General features: G+C 39.9%; 1 protein-coding gene across 3 annotated transcripts in view; it reads left to right on the top strand.

The window, feature by feature from the left end:
• CPEB3 (cytoplasmic polyadenylation element binding protein 3) overlaps positions 1–22,080 on the top strand; it is a 178,141-nt gene that overhangs the window by 21,521 nt on the left and 134,540 nt on the right. For 2 of the 3 annotated variants that reach the window (XM_004427827.3, XM_087432272.1), the window contains exon 2: positions 13,258–14,264. In XM_004427827.3, coding sequence (XP_004427884.1) covers positions 13,269–14,264 — 996 coding nt within the window. In that variant the 5' untranslated portion in view covers positions 13,258–13,268. Of the gene's footprint in view, positions 1–12,961; positions 13,048–13,257; positions 14,265–22,080 lie in introns of those variants that run through there. The other variant, XM_087432273.1, reaches the window with a different exon arrangement.

Below are 22,080 nucleotides of genomic sequence, written 5' to 3'. Positions count from 1 at the left end.
TCCAATTTAGTGAGGGCAACTTTTGAACAGCCTTTAAAGTGAAATGGTGAAACTGTCAGGAGATTTGAAGAACAACTTGAAACATTAACTGGGTAGGGATTTGCTTCTCTGAAGTCTTCTGAAAGAACACATGGTCTTTCAGAAGATTTTTTTAAATGAAAATTTAAAATATAAAATGGCAGTTATTATAGGAGGATAAGAAATGACCCATATAGGGGCCGGCCCCGTGGTATAGCGGTTAAGTGCGCGTGCTCTGCTGCTGGTGACCCGGGTTTGGATCCCGGGCGTGCACCGACACACTGCTTGTCAGGCCGTGCTGTGGCGGCCTCCCATATAAAGTGGAGGAAGATGGGCATGGATGTTAGCACAGGACCAATCTTCCTCAGCAAAAAGAGGAGGACTGGCATGGATGTTAGCTCAGGGCTGTTTCCTCAGACACACGCAAACACACTAAATAAATAAATAAATAACCCATATAAAGCTTAACTATATTTTCTGAACTTACTCTGCAGTTTTTGTCATCTCCAGAGGGTTCTTGTAACTGAGTTACCATGATGAGAATAGGAAAATGAACAAGCTATAGTTGACTAAAGGGAGATATGTTGTATCAAAAACACCTTGTAAAGGAGAGGACATTGTGGTGAGGGGACTCAATTTACCATTGTATAATACTAAAAATAGTGTGGGGTGCTTTTTTTTTTTGCCCCGAAGCCCCAGTAGATAGTTGTATGTCATAGTTGCACATCCTTCTAGTTGCTGTATGTGGGACGTGGCCTCAGCATGGCCAGAGAAGCGGTGCGTGGGTGCGCACCCGGATCCCAACCCTGGCCGCCAGTAGCGGAGCACACGCACTTAACCGCTAAGCCACGGGGCCGGCCCCAGGGGGTGCTTTTTTTAACAGTACAAATTTAGTTCCCTTCTAAGTTCACAAATTTTTGATGCATAAAACTTTTTATATAAAGATATCTGATCTACTGAGCATTATTCAGACCCAAGATGAACACAGATACGTGAAATATATATGAATATTAGATGTTTTTTCTTTTTTAAAATTGAGATATAATTGACATATAACATTAGTTTCAGATGTACAACATAATGATTTTATATTTGTATATATTGTGAAATGATCACCACAGTAAGTCTAGTTAACATCCATCACCACACAGTTATAAATTTTTTTTCTTGTGATGAGAACTTTTAAGATCTGCTCCCCTAGTAACTTTCAAATATACAAAACAGTATTATTAACTTTAGTCACCATACAGTACATTACATATCCATGATTTACTTATTTTATAACTGGAAGTTTGTACCTTTTAACCACCTTCATGAATATTAGGTTTTAAAATAAAATTAATTACAATTGCAGTCTAGAAACAGAGAACATAGATGAAGGCTATTCATCTTTTTCTTTCAAATGGAATATACACATGTACACATATATATGTCATAATTTGAAATGGAATCTCCAGCTAATAAGAATAGGTTGTAAATATATAAACTTATCTTCACTATTTCATTGTCACATGAAGGTATGATAAAGAAGAATGAAGCATTAAATAGGATGCTGAAAGGGACTTAATCGTATTTTGCATATCAAAAGAGTAGAGACTTTCTACGTTAGATTATCAGAACTGTAACTATATTATTCTTTGTTGTATACACTATTCATACATTGTTTTCACAGTAGAAGTTCATTTCTTGAGGAAGTATAAACTGCTGCAACCTTTCTTAAACTGTTTGTTAATATGTATTGAAAGCCTTACCTTTCAACCAAGTAATTTTTTCTTTAGAAATATGGCTTAAGTAAACAATCAGTTTGGAAAATAGTGAAAACTTTGAAACAAATTAAATGTCCTGCAACAGGAGAAAGGGTAAATTAATTACACCAAATTTTAGTATGGAATATCTTCATTAAACCTTAAATACAGTGTCATTAAACATAGTGTTTTTGAAATACTTTTAATGGCAAGACAATTTCTCTTCATCTAATTTTAAAGAAGTGCTCTCAGCCTCTATAAATTGAGGTAAAAGATACTTTGATCTTTGATTTGATCAGTAAACTTTATTTTTTAATTTTATTTATTTATTTATTTTTCCCCCAAAGCCCCAGTAGATAGTTGTATGTCATAGTTGCACATCCTTCTAGTTGCTGTATGTGGGACACGGCCGCAGCATGGCCGGAGAAGCGGTGCATCGGTGCACGCCCGGGACACGAACCCGGGCCGCCAGCAGTGGAGCGTGCGCACTTAACCACTAAGCCACGGGGCCGGCCCTGATCAGTAAACTTTTATCTCTATGTTTCAGGCCCGGTGCCTGGGTTACAAAGATGAATATAGTCTTGATCCTGGAGCTATTCTAGGAAAGACAGATGTGTAAACAGATAATTCCCCAAAGTATGAAGAATAATGTAATAGAGACGTGTGTGTTACAGAGGTATATAAGAAAGGAATGGGCAATTCTGCTCACATGGTCACTGAAAGCTTCAAAGAGGTGACATTTGAACTGAGTTCTAATGAGTGAGTAGGAGTAGGTTATCAAGAGATAGAAGTGTGTTTCAGGCACAAGGAATATGTGCAGAGGCATTACAGTAGAAGAGCATGGTCCATCCAGGGACCTGTAGCAGTTTGGTATGGCTGGGAAGAATAGAAGGAGAGTTAAATTTATATTTTATCTTCTTGGCCAGGGAAAAGTAATTAAAGAGTTTTAGGAAGGGGCATAACATGGTAAAACTGTGTTTCAGTGATTACTCAGGCTTTAGTATGGGGCCACATTTGGAAGAGGACTAGACGAGAGACATTAGGGTATTACTGCCATAGTTTGGGTGAAGTATTATACTGGCTGTGAATTAAGAGCAGGGGATGTCAAGCAGAAATTTAGGAGGCAGAATTAACAAGTTTTAGTGACCAGTTGGACTTGTCCTTCAGTGAGGGAGAAGGGAAAGGACAAAATCATATCTAGATTCCTTACTTGAGTGACTAGATGGATGGTGGTGCCATTAAGGTAAAGATAAGTAAACCAGCAATAAAGGCGGAAGCACATTTGTAGGAGAAGTGCTATAGGATCTCTGAAGTTGTTTGTTAAATAGTGGTTTGGAGCTTAGCAAAAAGATCTGACCTGGAAACCTAGATAGTGGTGAACTCAGTTTCCTAGTTCACGAACATAACTTTGCCCAAGGAGAGGGTACGATTAATCAGGAGAACCCTGGGGGACGCTGCGTATAGTGGTCAGGAGACTGAGAAGAACTTTAGAAGTGAAGAACCAAGAAAACAGTGTCTTCAAAGAAAATGGAATAATGTTGTGTTAGTTTTCTACTGCTGTGTAACAAATTACAATAAGCTTAATGGCTTAAAACAACACTCATTTATTAACTTACAGTTCTGTAGGTCAGCATGACTGGGTTTTCTGTTCAGGTTGTCACATCTGCTTTCAAGCTCGTTCTTGTTGGCAGAATTGCAGTTATAGGACTAAGGTTCCTGTTTTCCTTCTAGCCTGGAATCTTGGAAAGCCATCTTAGAATTTCGCTTGCTACAAGTGTTTAATGAAGGGCGAATGGCAAATAAAATAAGAATTGAAAAGTGTCAGTTGGTCACTGGTGACTTTAGTAAGATCAGCAGCAAGAGCAATTTTAGCAGGATGGTAGGGGCAGAAGCCAGATTCAGTAAGTTTGAGAGTCAACTGGAAGTGAGAAAGTAGATCTAGGGATTTAGAGGTTTCTTTCAAACAGCCTGTCTGGAATGGGAAGGAGGAAGTTGGGAATAATTAACTAATAAACTAGGTCTCAAGGAAATTTAGAAGGAATGGGCTTTAGACTATAGAAGGGGGAATTAATTGTGGACCTGTGTGGGGACTCAGCTTCCTCTGAGATAGGACCAAAGGAAGTATGGGTGAGAATAGAGATAAGTTTGTAAGAGGAGGGGCTTGGTGGTAGGCAGCTGAGAAATTTAGAACATTACTGCCTAATAGACTCAGTTTTCTCTTAAAAGTTAGAGACAAGGTCAACAAAAAAGCAGGTGAAGTTTTGGAATTGCTACTTTGTGGCTAGGAGGCCTTTCATAAAATTGTTGAATGAATAAATGAACTCAAGACTAATGGACAGAGAGGCAAGAAACATAAAGAACCACAGGTGCTCTCTGGATTGCCCACCAAACCACATCTGACTCACCTGGCTCCCTTTCTGCTCCCTTGTTTCCTGCTCTGTTCTCAAACTTAGTCTGATCTAGATAGAATTGCTTAACAGGTCCACACTCAGGGGATGTGGACTTCCTGCTTGTAAATTGCCTTAGGCTTTAACAGTTTTAAAAGCTTCCTAGGGGCCCGCCGGATGGTGCAGCGGTTAACTGTGAGAGTTCTGCTTTGGCGGCCTGGGGTTCACAGGTTCGGGTCCCGGGTGGGCACGCACCGATGCACCGCTTGTCAAACCATGCTGTGGTGGCGTCCCATAGAAAGTAGAGGAAGATGGGCATGGATGTTAGCCCAGGGCCAATCTTCCTCTGCAGAAAGAGGAGGATTGGCTTTGGATGTTAGCTCAGGGCTGATCTTCCTCACAAAAAAAAAAAAAGAAGAAAAAAGCTTTCTAAGTTATCTAGGGGATATCTAATTTACCATAGTTGACCAAAATTATTTTTGCCCCCTTAGGCTGTGAGGTTTTTGAAGTCAAGGAACTTTGCCTTTTTTCATCTTTGCATTTAGTGTCTCTAGTACAGGAGTGGCACATAGGGAGCCCCTAGTTTATTTCTCTAGTTTAGATGATCCAGATTTAAGGCCCCCCTTGCTGTTTGGCCAGATTGTGCTATTTTTTTCTTTACCCTACAGAAGATAGTTAACCTTTACAAATACATGTGTATGTTTTATAAATTTAATGGAAGTATAACCACAATGCAGAGAAGCGCATAAATCATAAGTGTCCAGTTTTCTGAATTTGCAAAGTAAACACACCTGTGTAACAGTGTCCAGTTCAAGAAAGAGTATATGACTGCATCCCTGAAACCCCCTTTTGTGTCCTCTACAAATCATTATTTCTCTGCAAAGGTAACCACTATGCTGACTTCTTTTTTTTTTTTTCTTCTTCTTTCATCAGCCCTGAGCTAACATCCATGCCAATCCTCCTCTTTTTGCTGAGGAAGACTGGCTCTGAGCTAACGTCTATTGCCAGTCTTCCTCCTTTTTCTCCCCAAATCCCCAGCAGATAGTTGTATGTCATAGTTGCACATCCTTCTAGTTGCTGTATGTGGGATGCCGCCTCAGCATGGCTGGAGAAGTGGTACGTCAGTGCGTGCCCGGGATCCGAACCCGGGCCGCCAGTAGCGGAGCGCACACACTTAACCGCTAAGCCACGGGGCCGGCCCCTATGCTGACTTCTAACTACATAAATTAGTTCTGTTAGAACTTGATATAGATGGAATCATATAGTATGTACTCTTCTGTGTTAGGTTTCTTTCACTCAGCATTGTATTCATGCAGTTCATCTGTGTCATACTATGGAGTTGGAGTCTATTTGTTGTCTTTGCCTTATGATATTCCATTATATGAATCTATCATGAATTTACTTATCCATTCTACTTTGGATGAATATTTGGGTTGTTTCCAGGTTTGGGCTATTATGAATAATGCTGCGTTGAACATGTCTTTTGGTGAACATATGTTTGCATTTCTATTGGGTATATATCTAGATGCAGCATTGCTGAGTGATAAGGTGTATGAATGTTTGCTTTAATAGATACAGCTAAATAGTTTTGGCAATGTAGTTGCATAGTTATACCAAATTATATGTCCACCAGCAGTGTTTGAGAATGACTTGCTCCCACATCCTTGTTAATGTGTAGTATTTTCTGCCTTTTCCAATTTTAGCCATTCTGGTTTTATTTTGTATTTCTTTGATGATTAATGAGGTAGAGTACCTTTTCATATGCTTTTTGGCCATTTAAATATCTTTTGTTGAAGTCTCTTGCCTATATTTCTTTGGGATATCTACTGTTATTAATTTGTAAGAGTCCTTTATATATTCTGATTGAAAGTCTTTTATTGAAAAATAGGTATATTGTATATATTTCTCCCATTCTCTGAGTTTTCACTCTAATTCTGTCTTTTAGTAAACAGATACTCTTAATTTAATTAGTTTATTAAATTTTTCCTTTATGGTTATTGCTTTTGTGACTTGTTGAAGAAATTGTTGCCTACTCTAATGTCATGAAAATATTCTCCTACGTTCTTTTAAAGGCTTTATTGTTTACCTTTTACATTTAGACCTACAATCCATCTGAATTGATTTTTGTGTATGGTGTGGCAAGGGTGAAAGTCTCTTTTTTACCTTATGGATATTCAGTTGACTCCATAGCCTTTATTGAAAGGACCATCCTTTTACTACTAAGCAGTGTTACTCTTTCCATAAATCTGGTGACCATGCATTTGTGGATCTGTTCCTGGACTTTTTATTTTGTTCTGTTTGTCTATTTGCTTATCCTTGTTGCAGTAACCACACAGTCTAATTACTGTAGCTTCATAGTAGGTCTTACTATCTGGTAGTGTAAGTCCTCTAGTTTGTTTTTTTTTTTAGACTTTATTTATTTATTTTTGAGGAAGATTGGCCCTGCGCTAACATATGTTGCTAATCTTCCTCTTTTTTCTTTTTCTCCCCAAGGCCCCAGTACATAGTTGGGGCTATGAAGTGGAACCCACGAACTTAACCGCTATGCCACTGGGCCGGCCCCAGTCCTCTAGGTTTATTTAGTTTTTCCCACCTAGATTACCTTGGCATTCTTGGCCCTTTGCATATAAATTAAATTTTAATCCAACAAATATTTACTGAATACCTATTTATTACGTGCTAGGCACAGTGATAGGCGAACCCTGGTGTCTAATGATTAAGATTTGGAACTCTCACCACGTTGGCCCAGGTTTGTTTCCTGGTCAGGGAACCACACCACCCATCTGTCCTTTGTCATACTGTGGCAGCTGCATATTGCTGTGATGCTGAAAGCTATGCCACCGGTATTTCAAATACCAGCAGAATCACCATGGTGGACAGGTTTCAGCAGAGCTTCTAGACTAAGACAAACTAGAAAGAAGGACCTGGCCACTCACTTCTAAGAAAATTGGCCGTGAAAACCTGGTAAATAGCAGTGGAGCATTGTCTGATATAGCGCCGGAAGATGAGAGTATGGTGCAAAAAAACTGGTCAGAGTTCTGCTCTGCTGTACACAGGGTCACTAGGAGTAGGAATTGACTCAAGGGCACTAACAACAAGGCACAGTGATAGATGTTGGGAATGTAGCTGTCAATAAGATAGGCCTGGTCCTTTCCTTATAGTTGGGAAAGCCACTCACATAGAGTGAGATGAGAAGAGGGCCTAGGATAGAGCCCTGAAGAACTCAGTATTTAAAGTCAGTTAGCAAAGAAGCAAGAGAGAGAAAGAGCACGCACGAGCAAGCATATAACCCCAAATGCAAGAAAACCAGGAAAGGATAGCATGACGGAAGCCAAGGGAGGAAGGTATATCCAGAAACTGTGGTCAGTTATGTCAATGTTGCTACAAGGTCAACCAAGATAAAGACTGACAAAACATCCATGGGACTTAGCTTTGAGCGGCTATTGTGAACTTAATGAAGCAGTTTCTGTGGAGGGGTGGGGTGTGTGTCTTTATTAGATTGTAAACTCTTAGATGGGAACAAAGTTCCCTTTCAATTAGTGCTTGATGAATGTTATTTCATGATGATAATCAAGTGATCTGCATACCTCTGAACATCATAAGGGCCGAAATGGTTTTCTATTTTATACCACTCCTCTTCTTATCCATTCTTGCAGCTGATGAAAAAGTAATTGCCTTATAAATGGAGAATAATTTAATACTTACTCAAACCTTGGCTGTCTTAGATAATCAAAAATTATACTTCATCCATCCATTCATTCATTCATTTATTCATTCATCCATTTATTCATTCATTCAGCAAGCATATATGGAGCAACCACCAACTACCCAGGACTTAACCAGCATTGTGCTAGATATGTAAATAGGGAAGGAAAGGAAGGAAGAAGCATAGAAATGTGTATTTGACCCATATATATTTCAATAAGTTAACGCTGCAATCTCTGTTTTTACAGCCTTCCATGACTATTCAGAAGGAGCATATGGTTAAACTCTGTGACCTGAAGACAAAATTTCAGAAAGTGCTTCCTTTCTGCTTAGATAAAAAACAGGATTTCAGTAGAGGTCTTTGTCCTTGTTGGAGATCCTCTTACAATTTTTTGTTTGTTTGGTATTTATTTATACCTTGATATTTATGTTTGAGTCATTTTCTTTTTATATTTGAGTGCTCATTTTAGGAAAGGAAGAGCAGAGATTAGTTCATTTTCAAATACAATAAAATTACATTGTGTGGGCAGTGCTAATTATTTATTATCATTCATCAATGGTCAGGGCCAAAATTTATTGTTCTTCATTGTGCGAATTATTAATAGACCGGCACTTGGGGTCAGGTCTATTAATAAATGCCCAAGTAAACCATTTTCAAGCACACCTGAACAACATAAGAATTTGTACTTTACCAGTAAAATCTTGACATGTTAACTTAAAATAATTTTAAAAATCTATTTCTTAAAACAAGTCCTTGTTAGGATTTTATAAAGAAACTTTTTTTTTTTTTTTTTTACTTAATTGAAGTACTTGAAAATGTAGAAGTTTGGTAGGTTAGAGAAGTCTTCAGGAATAAGATTAACTTTGAGTTAATCCTTACAGACTCTGGAATGCAAATGATAAGCATAGCACGTTGGCAGAAGTGAAGCTTTCTTTAGGAGGGTAGAAGAAGAGAAAAAATGGGGAATATAAGCTAAGTTCACAGTAGGAATAAGAAGACCATTTAGTTGTTTTAAAAAGAACTTTTGGCAGATTGGTTCAAAATGATGTTTTTCCTCTTAAATTGTTTTGGTTTTTTCCTTAGAAATAACTAGAAACAAAAGACTACTAACTGCTGGAAATTGGTAGTCTCTGGTAATATTTTAGTTCCAATTGGTGAAGAAGGGAAATAGAAAATTAAGACAGTTTTAAATGTTGCTTAACATTTTTAGTTGCAAGTTCAATCAGGATAGTCATCAACTGACATTTACTCTGAACCCCTTGGGTGAATGGCACTGAACCAAATCCCACAAGAAATAATATCTTTTGCCTATGTGAGCAAACTCGTAGTTGAACTGTTGCTCTCAGAAGCTACAGATAATAATAGTTGATATTAATATGTTGTGAGATTCCAGCCTTGGAGTCATGAAGTTAAGATAGGAAAAGTGTACACTGAAAAAAAATTTTTTGTATAGAAACTGTGTCTATTTTCTGTCTTAAATAAAGATGTCACTGTCCTATGCAGTGAAACACTAAACATGTCAAATTATTTTTTACTATTTCACCATTATTTTAGCTTAAAAGAGTTGAATTTTGTTTGATCACTATATGAATAATGCAAAGTAAACTTTCATTTTAACAAGTAAGATAAGGAGATGAGTTGATTCACAGCGTATCAAGTAGAATCTTAAATGATTTGTGCCTTCATCGAAAACTGAAATACAAAGAAATCTTGGTGGAAAAGATGTCAAAAATTTGTGACTGAAACCTATTTTTTACCTGACCTCCAAGGTTAATATCACATTTAATATTAAGGTATTTTTCATTCTATAATATTAGAAATGTTTCTTTTAAGTATGGTCAGATTTTAAGTATTTATCTTTCCCCAGTAGTCTCCCCTTCCCTTTTTAATTTTTCCCCACCCTAATCTCTTTCTCTTGGGTAGAGTTCTTATTGCTACCCAGTCATTACCATTCTAATACCATTTAAGGTAGCTCTGCTGGGTTTATTTATTTTGAGCCCTACAGTCTGGCTTCCTAAAACAAGTTGACGAACCAGTTTATTTTTCCCCCTTTTTATTTCAACAACTCGTGGTTTAGATTGGTTAGGAAGATATAATGTAATCCGGGCACAACCTCTTCCTCTTGGAATCAGTATTTGCGAGGCTTCCTCCTTTCCTGGCTGAACGTGCTTAAGTCAGGCAGAGCACCTTGTGAAGGACTTCAGCCCCCACAGTTCCCTGTGTGCGCATGCCCTCTCTTCTTACAGTTGTCAAAGTGCTTTTGCCAGAGCGGTCACATAATCAACCTGAAAGAAGAAAATAAATACTTGTACACTTTTTAATTTTATCGATCCTTAAAAACTGGACTCTCAAAGGTAACTGCTACTAAGAATTTGTTACTTGAGATTGGGTGATTGCATGTAAAGGAAGATCTATTGTGTGTGTGGTGGGGGAGGGGAAGGAGGTATCTATTTCTCGGACTTGCTGTAAATAAGAAAAAAGAAAAAAACAAAAAAACCCCCACCCAAACAAATAAACTATACAAGCAGTTACTAAGAGACATTGCATGTTAACTTTGTAAATGTTATCTTAATCTATTGCTTACCTTTTGTTTAAAAGGGTCTTATTTGTCAAAGATGGGTCTTGACCTTGACAGAGTGAATTTATGCAGAAAGTGAAATTTATGTCTTTAAGGAGTGTTGAGAAGAGGAATGGGTGTTCCTGGTATGATAAAATTTTTAAAATTCAATAAAAATATTAATTATAGTCTTTATAAAATATTCTGAGTTCAGCTTACTTTTTGGCTTTTTTGCTTTGTACAGCATTAATTTTTCCACCAGGAGCATGTAGTTTAAACTGAAGGCATTAACAAAAAGCATTGATATAAGCATCAGAAAAGCTGAGTGATATTAAAATTATAATCAAATACATATTTCAGCCATGATGATATGGCTATTGTAAAGACAATTCTAGCCCACTGGAAGCGACTCAAATTCCAGATTATAATGGTTTACTGCAGCACTGCTTAAACCGAGTATGAAAATGTCTCTTTCTATGACTATTTCCTTTGACAGTATTAGAACTTTGTGCTGTTTTGAATCCAAGCTTCGCTTGCCTCTTTGTGTCATATTTTACAGTACTGATCAAAGCCATTGTTTTAGACCAAGGGAACTGAGGAACATAAAATCAATCTTAAGTAGGTTTTATTGGTAGTAGCTGGCAATTTGTGATGTATATCATATTGGGTTATTTTTCAGGGGGGGTGGGGGGGACGGCTAGGGGAGGGTGGAGTAGAAAGGAGAGTAAGGTGGCTATGAAGCATTTCTTTGAGCCCACTATTTCGTCTGTGTATGAAACTTTAAAATGAAAGATTAGGCGGGGCCAGCTCGTGGCCAGTGGCGCAAGCGGTTAAGTGCACGCGCTCCACTGCGGCGGCCCAGGGTTCGCTAGTTCGAATCCCGGCCGCCCACGGACGCACTGCTTGGCGAGCCATGCTGTGGCAGCGTCCCATATAAAGTGGAGGAAGATGAGCACGGATGTTAGCCCAGGGCCAGTCTTCCTCAGCAAGAAAAAAAAAAAAAGAGGAGGATTGGCAGATGTTAGCACAGGGCTGATCTCACACACGCAAAAAATAATAAAATAAAAAGGCAGTTATTTAAAAAAAGAATAACCATTTTAAAGATAGTCTTTAATAAAATAGTAGAACTCCTTTTAATTCCATTTCTCGGCCTGACATATTTTGCATAATATTTAAGAGCAGTAGCATCTCTGTTGTCCAATACATTTATTTTACAAGTGATTATCATAAGGGTATCCAAAGGCAGAGCTTCTGTGTGTATCTAAATGCCCTTTCACAAGTGGCCTGAGAAAGATGCTTCTCCAAGTATCTGAGTTAATTAACTGCGTTAAATATATTAATAACTTTGTTGCAATTATACTGAATCATCATCTAAAAATAATTATATGTTTGGTCATATGCTTCTTTAACATTTCAAAATATTTGTTTTCAGGGTCTCAGAACTGTAATATTCATATATTTAAAACAATTAACATGTTCTAAGGGACACGCTAACTCAGTGATAAGTATATGTGTGGAAATCTGGTTTTGAGTGATTACTATTTTCATCCTTGAATGAGAAAACAGGCTGTATGGCAGAGGTGAATATAGCCCTTCTATGCAAAATGGAAAATATACGCTCCTTACATGGCTAAATGAAGCAGTGATGGCAATGCACTATAATTACAGTGTATGAGAATTTGGGACTTTGTACTATGCTATTTTTAACACTTTTGCTAGCATATGGTAATTCAGGGTCTTTAAACCATAATCTTTCACTGCTAATACTAGTGATAAGAGAATGGATTCTAAATTTGCCAAAGTCTTGTGACCAAGGCAGCAGCAGGAGGATTCAAAAATGAAAATCTGGGAACCCCAGAATTATCTTGACTTTGTACTTAACTCTCGGAGGGATTTTTTAAAAGCCCCACCCCCATCCCATCTCACAGTCAGTGCCTGTGTGTCTCTCTCGCTCTCTCTCTGACCTCAAATCCAACCAGAACATTTCTCCACTCTGCAGAGAAATTCTCAGGCTCCTGTTGAGACCTGAACCACTGAGATGCCAAGAAATCTCTTGTGTGGCAGAATTAGAGACAAGAAAATTGGAGAATAAGCAGAAAAACCCTAATCCTTAGAGTAACCAGAAGCAAGCACTTCTAAACGTTTCAGTAGATTTTTACCTCTTTAAAACAGTGGTTTTTTATGTCTCATAACAAAATGGAGTAGCTGCAGCTACTGGGAGGCCAGAGAATGATTGTGCAGCTGAGACCTCCTCCTAACAAATGCCAAGGATTTCCTCCCTCGTGGCTCGCTGCTGCTAAGTGAAACAATTATCAAGGCAAGCAGGCGGTTTGCTAATCAAGAAGGATAAGATTGCTGTTTCTTTAAAGTGCCGGAGCAGGGAACGGGGAAGAAAGGGTCGTGTTCGGTGTCTTTTTAACCTTGCTGAAGGACGCAGCAGTATTTATTGACGTATGCAAATAACTGGGGGAGGGTGGTGCTTGGGAAAAAACAGGAACCAGAATCAGTTTCTCATTGCAGGGTGAACGCTCTGAGTTCCGGTGAAGGGAAAAGAGACGTGGCGAAATTGCTGTCTTTCTGTCTTATAAGCACATCTCTCACTAGTACAGAAAAGGAACCAAGACATCAGAAAGGGTGAAGACGCTCTCACAGTATTTTTAGAGACGTTGCGCGAGCCCCCCACCCCAGCTCGACCTGTTCTTCTAAATGGGAGATTATGGATTTGCATTGCAATTGGCTAGTAGCGGTGGCACTGGATTTTCGCAAGTAAAACACCCGCCCGCTTCAGCGAGGGGCATGAACGATCACATTGACAATAACGCGTCTCTCTTTTTTCCGTTTCAGCTGCGCAAACCATGCAGGATGATTTACTGATGGACAAAAGCAAAACCCAGCCCCAGTCCCAGCAGCAGCGGCAGCAGCAGCAGCCCCAGCCCGAGCCCAGCGCAGCCGAAGCCCCGTCCACGCCCCTCTCCTCAGAGACCCCCAAGCCGGAGGACAGCAGCGCAGTGCCGGCCCTCAGCCCCGCCGCGGCCCCACCGGCCCCCAACGGCCCCGACAAGATGCAGATGGAATCGCCGCTCCTGCCGGGCTTGAGTTTCCACCAGCCGCCTCAGCAGCCGCCGCCGCCGCAGGAACCCGCGGCGCCGGGCGCGTCACTGTCGCCGTCCTTCGGCAGCACCTGGTCCACAGGCACCACGAACGCGGTGGAGGACAGCTTCTTCCAGGGTATCACCCCAGTCAACGGGACCATGCTCTTCCAGAACTTCCCGCACCACGTCAACCCAGTCTTCGGAGGCACCTTCTCCCCGCAGATCAGCCTGGCGCAGACCCAGCACCACCAGCCGCCGCCGCCACCCGCGCCACAGCCCGCGCAGTCCGCTCAGCCCCCGCAGGCGCAGCCCCCGCAGCAGCGCCGGTCGCCCGCCAGCCCCAGCCAGGCGCCCTACGCGCAGAGGAGCGCCGCCGCGGCATACGGCCACCAGCCCATCATGACCAGCAAGCCGTCGTCGTCCTCGGCTGCAGCAGCCGCCGCGGCCGCAGCCGCCGCCTCGTCCGCCTCGTCCAGCTGGAACACGCACCAGAGTGTGAACGCCGCCTGGAGCGCGCCGTCCAACCCGTGGGGTGGCCTGCAGGCAGGTCGGGACCCTCGCCGGGCGGTCGGCGTGGGTGTGGGCGTGGGCGTCGGGGTGCCTTCACCACTCAACCCCATCTCGCCGCTCAAAAAGCCCTTCTCCAGCAATGTGATCGCGCCGCCCAAGTTCCCCCGCGCGGCCCCACTCACTTCCAAGTCGTGGATGGAGGATAACGCTTTCCGGACCGATAATGGTAACAATCTGTTGCCATTTCAGGTAATGCTCCAGTGCACCTGCACACGCCTTCCGCAGACCCCGCTCCCTTTACCCCATCTTCTCTGCCTTTTAATCGTCCACTGATTTTGTCCTTTAAAAAAGGCAGCGATGTCCAGCTCCCCTGTCCCCTTCCAAAACCTCCAGTTCACTGGGGCTATTCCACTACGGGGGACAAGGGTGGGGGAACATTGTGACTGCCCAAGGAATCGTGCTTATGCACCGTGACAAGATAGAAAAGGGCCTTTTTCTTTTAGTTTATTTTTTCCTTCATCATACTTGTGCCTCTTATTTTGACCTTCTTTGACAAGTAAAGCTGCAAGTGTATGGCAAGGTGCCGACATAGTCCCAGGCTGAGTAGGCTGAGATTCCTGTCGTTTTAAGTAGCTACACATTTCAGATTATGCAATCTAGGGCTCAGGGTGCTGCCTGACAGGCGTCCACTCCCAAACCACCCTGGGCCTACTCTTAAAGAGGTTAATACCCCTGAGTGGTGCTATTTCAGACAGTTGCATATGCTCAATTAAACTAATGTGAACACATATGTTTATGTCTTGCTAAGGTGCTGGCATCATTAATAGCAATCAGCATAATGCCCCTGCTGGGAAAATTACAATGTGAGATTCCAATAAACTCCCAAACTCTATTAGGGATGGAGATGGAAGAGTGGAAATTCTAGGGGTAACCCTTCCTATGTTATCTAGAAGAAGGACTTAGAAATTGTTTTTTTCCAGAGGAAAGAGACAATGGGACGTGACCTTCAGAGCCATATTGCAATGGAGTCTATTTACTAGCTAGCACTGAAATATTTAAAGCTGCAGTGTCCTTCAGTTGGGTTATTTAAGAAGACGATGCAGATCAATTACACCATTTGAAACTGGGCAAAGTGAAAGTCTTGCAACTTTAATGAAAAATGAGCCTTGTGTCTTGGTGTTAAATGCCAATGAAAAACCCAGGAAGTGCCCCAGACAAAAAAGGTTGAATGGAGTGTCCTTATTCTGTTCTTGCTTTCTGATCCAGCCCACGGCCACATCAGTTGGCAATATCCTGAACATCTTGAGTTGCAAAGGGGTGGTGAGGGTGAGTGTTCACTGGGAGCTTTTGTTCTCAAGCAAACATTTATCCTTCACTTATGAAGTGATTTGGTCATAAGCTTCTAGGCTCAGTTAAAAAAAAAAAAGAAGAAAGAAAGAGAGAGGAGAGCTTTGGATAAGACCCAATTTGAGTGGTCAAGAAAATGAAACAGAAATCCTTTGAGCATTGCTGAAAAATGGCAGAACCAACATTTGACAGAGGTAGTTTAAAGCATCAGGTGCAACTGGAGGCTTCATTTTGTTGCTCTTTACGTTTCAGATCTGATGTTTGGGGTGGCTCGCATCCGTGAAGGAGGAGATAGGGTTATTGAAGAGTACATGATTCTCTAGGCTAGAGCAAGGATTTTTAACTTTGACAGTTCAAGGGGGTCCTTGAAACCCGTAAATTGTGTATATGAAAGTTTTTAATGAGAGAGGATCTTGCCAAATTTTCACAGGGGTCCTTCAGGAATGGAAGATTTTAATATTAAGGTGTATTTCTTCCCATTACTCTAAAGTTTATTTATTTTAATAAAATGAGACACTGCAAAATGGAATTAGTTTGGTAGATAGAGAGAAGGAGGAATCCACTTTCTGGAATTTCTCTCTGTGCTTGTTTTTGGAGGGAGTAGGACAGGGAGGCTGCATTTGGTAGGAGATCCCATCTTTTTCTAAAGGTCTCTTTTTTTATTCTGATGCTCCCTACCCAAGTCCAGTCTCAGAGGATAACCTAAAATCTGATAGGGAGGTTTAGGGGTTGGGAGCTGATGGTGTAGACATTACCTTTTTCTAGGAGTTAAATCTGAATACCTAGTTTTTGATTAATTATCTCTGGAAATAGGGACTGAGGAGAGATTAAATCCATAAAATTTTTCCAAAACTCATATTGACAAGTAGTGTGGGGATTGCCAGTTGTTTCTCAGCAAACCATTTACCAGCGATGCTAATGAGAGCCAGGCGGACTGGATTGAGTTTGGGCTCCTGTCTTTTCATCCCTGGTGGTGCTGCTGAGTAGGCAAAGATGGCCAAAAGATTTGTAGGAGGAGAGATTTGATTGAAAATTGAGCTTTATATATTTGGCCTGAGGAAGAATTACGTGGACTTTATGTCTCATTTCTTTTTCTTACTTGAAATGGAACTTCAGGGTTTTGAAGCAATGTTAGAACCAGAGTACGAGTAGGAGTAACCTGGTTGTGTTTTAGCTTGGAATGCTACCAGACTTGGTTTGTGTTGATAAATATTTCAAGGATGTTTAAAACCAAAAACAAAACACCTTGAGTCTTGTGTGTAGAATTTTACGTTTGTGCATTTATTTAAATCATTTTTCCACAAAAGGGAGAAAAATAGCGTAAGTAGTTCTAATGACTTTAAAGAAATTTGTTTATTTTGACAAATAGGATTTTTTCTTTAAATTGAAGCATTTATTTCATAGAACACCAACTTCATTTTTTATTTTATAGACTCTTTGAGCTAAAAGGGGCTTTCAACTGTGATCTGCTTTAATGTATCTTAATATATATATTTTTTAAATCCATGCGCCTCCTCACCCCCCACCCCCCACCCCCCCGCCCCCCTCAGGGCTGCTTCACTCTCTTTTGCCAGCTAACACAATAGATTTTTTGGAGCTTTACTTCTGTGGTTTATATTGTAAAAGCAATAACTGTATTTGAATGTGGTTTTTCAAACTACACATGCTTCCTTATCTCTTTCTCTCAGTTCTAACAAAATTGATTGGTTTTCCTGGGTTGGGGTGGCTGCTTCCTTAGGTATTTCTTGTGTCTAAAAACTACTTCATTTCTATAAATAAGGAAACTGAGGTCCTGAGAGGTAGAGTGACATAACTCAGGTCCTAGAGCTTTGGCTAATTTTGTTGATATGTGTCCTTAACTTCCCTGTAGCACTAGTGCTGTTAGGTAGAATTCATTTTAAGTCAGGTTCTCTTTGGACTCCATTCAAAGGGACTTAGATATGGAACTATGTAGTGAGGTTCTCTATCGGGCTGATGCCTGCCACCAATAGAGCTCAAGAACAGTGAGGCACTCCACTGGGGAATTATGCGTATGCGTCATTCTAGATTTATGTAAGACAGAAGCCTAGGTAGGTAAAAGGACTAGAGCAGAGATGTTTTCTATACGTAGTGAATTTGGTTTTAAATAGCCCTGTTCATAGAAATTTAGAAGGGACTTTGAGAGCACCTATTTCACCATTCTGCTCCATTTCCAGAGGAGGAAATCGAAGTCCCGATATGTGAAATGACTTGCCCAAGTTCAGGTGGGTAGTTTCTGCCAGAAGCAGGCTTTGGAGGCAGATTGCCCAGGTTCAGATCTCAACTCTGCCAGTTACTGGCTTCGTAATCTTCAGCAAATTATGTATACATGTGGACCTTCAATTTCTTTGTCTGTGAAATGGGAATAATAATAATTCCTTCCTTCATATGAGTTCAAATGAGAAACTACATGTAAAGTGCGTAGCACAGTGCTTTGCCCATAGTAAAGTACCACATAAATGTTGGGTTATGATTTTTGTTATTGTAATGGTGACCAGAGGCCCTCTGTGATCTTATCAAGTATGAGTTACCGATTTTTTATACAATGCCATCTGAATAACCCCAAACTTCTATGATGTAATGTCATTTAGTCTTTTTTCTGTCTTAAGGTACCCTCTGGTTACTGTAACAAGGTGGTAATCCACCATTTACCTATGGGCCAGGCTCTGTGCTAAGCACTTTACGTGTAGTTTCTCACTGGAACTCCTTTGAGGTAGAGGACTATTATTATCCTCATTATACCGACAAAGAAATTGGCAGTTAGTGCATTTATATTATTTGCTCAAGATCACGCAGCCAATAACTGGCAAAGTTGGGATCTGAACCCAGGCACTCTGCCTCCAGAGCCAGTGGAGGCATATAATATCTTGGCTATAATGCCTCTAGGACATCAGTTAACAGTGCAGTGTTGAAGCAGGAGACTGGGTTGAATCTGTACTTGATCTTACGATATACTCTGGAAATTGTATTTTTAAAAAATTTTGTAGGTAGAATTGGAGGAAGAAAAATATAGTGCCCGTACACATACTACCACTTAGATTTAACAGTAGTCAATATTTTTCTCTATTTATTTATTTACTTAATTTATGTATTTTTGAAAACAAATTCAAATTATGTTCTGCTTTCTGTCTACATCTCTGCCTTTATCCCTTCCCTCTTTCCCCATCGCAAATTGAAAGTGGTTACATAGATTTTATATTTTCTGGCACAAGTCTAGTTAAATGTAATTTAGTGTTAATTTTGCTGGTGAGTTTTCTGTAACAGAGAAAGAAATTCCTTACGTGAAGTCGTGGGAATATAAATTATTTTAGAAAATAAATATGCCTTTTCATAATAAATTTTGAGGAAAATCAATATTTTTCAACCAGGCTATGCTCCTTTTTTTTTTTTAACAATAACAACAAAAACATCTTTTTAGGAAGTAAAATAAATCGTCTAGTTGTTGCTTGCTTTTGAATAAGGATAGTATGACCTAGATTTAAAACCGGAGACTGTTCTGTAGTTGGTTTCTTAACTACTGCTCTAACACAAAACCACTTAAGGTCCACCCAACCCCACAAACTGTTTCAGAACCTATTATGGCATGGTTAATGTGAATGCCAGCAGCGCCACATTATCTATATTCTATTTAAAAGAGGGGTTGGTTAGGAAATATTAGAAGGTTTTCTATGCTACTGAAAACATTAATCTAATAATATAAACTGTATATTTCAAAATTGCATGTTGAAAAGTAGTTAGCTTTAAACTCTTCGTGACCTTGCATTTGATATAAAAGTATGCTCTCAGAAATGTTATGTTTTTAAATATTCTAGAAGACACAGTTTTCTACTAAATATTCTCGAAGACACAATTTTCTACTTAAATAGCTTTCTATGTTGGTTGGCCTATTTTGCTGTCTTTCAAGGGCTGCATAAGGTGTAATGCTTGTCCATTTGGAACTTGTTGTCATTGCTCAGGTGGTTTTTGTAGTGTTTTGATCTGCAAGTATCAGAAGATTATGGCTTTGTTTACTACAATATGAAAAGTTTGATTAAGCCATGTGGATTTTACTGAGGAAAGAGATGGAGGGGAGAATAGAATAGTGGGCAGCCAATAAAGCTTGGAATGAGGAAGACATTGGTCGAAGACTTAGCTCTGTCACTGGTGGTTGAGATCAAGTCATTTATCTAGTGATGCTTTTTCTCAGTCTGCAAAAATGGAGGGAGCCTATCTTCTGGGTTTGCTTTATGAGAGAATGTGTACAAAGTGTTTAGAAAATTAGATACTGTTATGGCTCTTAGATATCTGCCTAACGACCAGTAATTATAGTTTAATAGAGGAAATATTGTTGATAATCAATAGTCCAGAGTTAAACACTAGTTAATGGCATCTTGAAGTGGAGAGGGGCGGGAAAGATGTGTCCAGTAGGGATGGAGGAGCAATGAAAGGCTCTTTGTATGTTATGGCGATTGTTTGGCCTAGAAAGCCAGTCATGGTACTCTGAGGCTTAGGGAGTATAGACTTATGTCACAAGGATGGTGTACATTTATAACTACCTGCCTCTGCTTATTGCTGACTCACCAATGCAAGTGTAAGAGTTTTCCTTGCTCTGTGAACATTTTAATTGGTGATGAGAGAAATACTTAAACTCTTAATTTCCCGACTGCTACAAGTGTAGATTTTGGTAGTTCTGGAGCTACAAAGGCTCTATAATTTTATTTATTTATTTATTTTCCCCCAAAGCCCCAGTAGATAGTTGTATGTCATAGTTGCACATCCTTCTAGTTGCTGTATGTGGGACGCGGCCTCAGCATGGCGGGAGAAGTGGTACGTGGGCGCGCGCCCGGGATCCAAACCCCGGGCCGCCAGTAGCGGAGCACGCGCACTTAACCGCTAAGCCACGGGCCTGGCCCCAAAGGCTCTAATTTGAAGCTCCTTATCACTATTTCCCTGAAGACCATGCCTGGCTCTCTGTAGGGGCTAGTGTGGTTGTCAGTGATAGAATTTAGTATAAAGCCCTGAGTTTGGATCTTGAGAGTTGAAGAATATAGCCACAGTTTCAAAGGGTCTTTCCTGGGGAGATTGCTGTGCTTGCAGTAGTAACCAGCCTCACAAGGAATTTTCCACAGCTGCTCCTTATACCTTGTAGATGGCTTGTTCTGTGGGGGTTCTGTTATGCTTTGGTTCTATTACTTTTAGTTTTCATATCCTTTAGTGTTCCTTACAGGTGTGGTGCATGTAAACTTTTTAATGTGAAACCATTCTATTATTTGTATTTTGACTTAACTTGAAATAGAAAAGTAATAGTGAGTTAAAATAATACAATAAATTAGCATCTTGGAATCAAGCTTACTTTTCTCTACCCCAAAGCACTATTATATAATTCTCAGAAATAATAAATATATGATATGAATCCTTGTTGGCAGACTTCAGAGGAGAGAAACAAAAATGGGCACCAAACAGCATTTATATCATTTGAAGTGATCATAGAATTAATGTACATGTAGGGAAGGAAACTGTGTACTGCTTTTGTATGCATAAGACTGTTGTACAGCCAAATATCTTCATTCCCAGAGCATTCAAACTTATTTCAAGGTCAAGATAAGTACAAGAGAAGAAAAGTAACTCCCTATCTTTAGTAACTCAATGCGACTAATTAAATGATCAGTGCTACCAGATGAACCAGTTTCTGGAAGTTCATGAGCACCTGACACTTAGTAGGTGCTCATTAAATGAATGAATAAACATTGAAACACAAGTTGCTATATTTTTGTCCTTTCTACAATACAGTGTATTTAACATTTTTGAGATAGGTTCTCCATTATAGCATTTCTTTACAAGATGTCCGTAGAATATGGAAACATAGGCGAACATACATAATGTCATAAAGGACATCTTCAATTTCCAAAAATAGAAAATGTTATCTGTGTTCCCAGACTTTATGGACATCCCGTAGTTTCTGGGCTGTGACTCTGTATTTGTAGATTTGGTATGCCAAGAAGTAAGCAGGGTTCTTACTTTGACATAAAAGGTTTTGGCAGCCAATAGATGGGAACACTAGCTTACATCCTATGAGTTAAATTTTTCTTTGCCTCTTCACTGTTAATCAGTTCATTCTCATGGAGTTAATTTACCCTGTCGTGGTGATCTGTTCTGTTCCTCACTTCCCAAATCAAATTATTAATATTACAACTGATCAGTATGAGAGTCAGGATAATTCTGGCAATAACACTTAGAAACACTAAGGAGAGAATTCTTTGGTCTAAGAGGTTGATAAAGAGTGGTTTATAGTAGGCCCAGTCAGCCAGTCATTCATTTGAGGAATGTGATATTGGAAAGCAGAGATGTAAAGGGCACAAGACTTTCTATCTTAAATATATGGTAGGGTTTGGGGACTGATTAGGGATTGAAATACTTCAGAGGAAGCATTTTAGTGATCTGTCAGTCTAACTCCCTATTCAAAGTCCAGAAGACCTAGTTCTTAGGTTTCAGATAAGCAGCAATTAAAAAGGACAAGAAGTAAATGTGCCCAGAAGCCCCTTTCTTTTGCAGTCTGCCATGGAAAATTTCCTTTCCTCTTTTGGACTAGAGAAATATAACCTAGCTATGCAAGAGATTAAAAATAATGAAGACCAGTGAAGTTTGTGAGATTATGGGGAAAGGCTGAGAGACAATTTTTGGATGATGAAACTGTTTTTATGTGTTTGCGTTTGATTTTATG

Source organism: Ceratotherium simum, chromosome 6 (genome assembly GCF_057802395.1).
Source record: "Ceratotherium simum simum isolate JZ-2026a chromosome 6, ASM5780239v1, whole genome shotgun sequence".
NCBI lineage: Eukaryota > Metazoa > Chordata > Mammalia > Perissodactyla > Rhinocerotidae > Ceratotherium > Ceratotherium simum.
The sequence above is the reverse complement of the archived record's forward strand: the minus strand, read 5'-3'. Positions and strand labels throughout refer to the sequence as shown.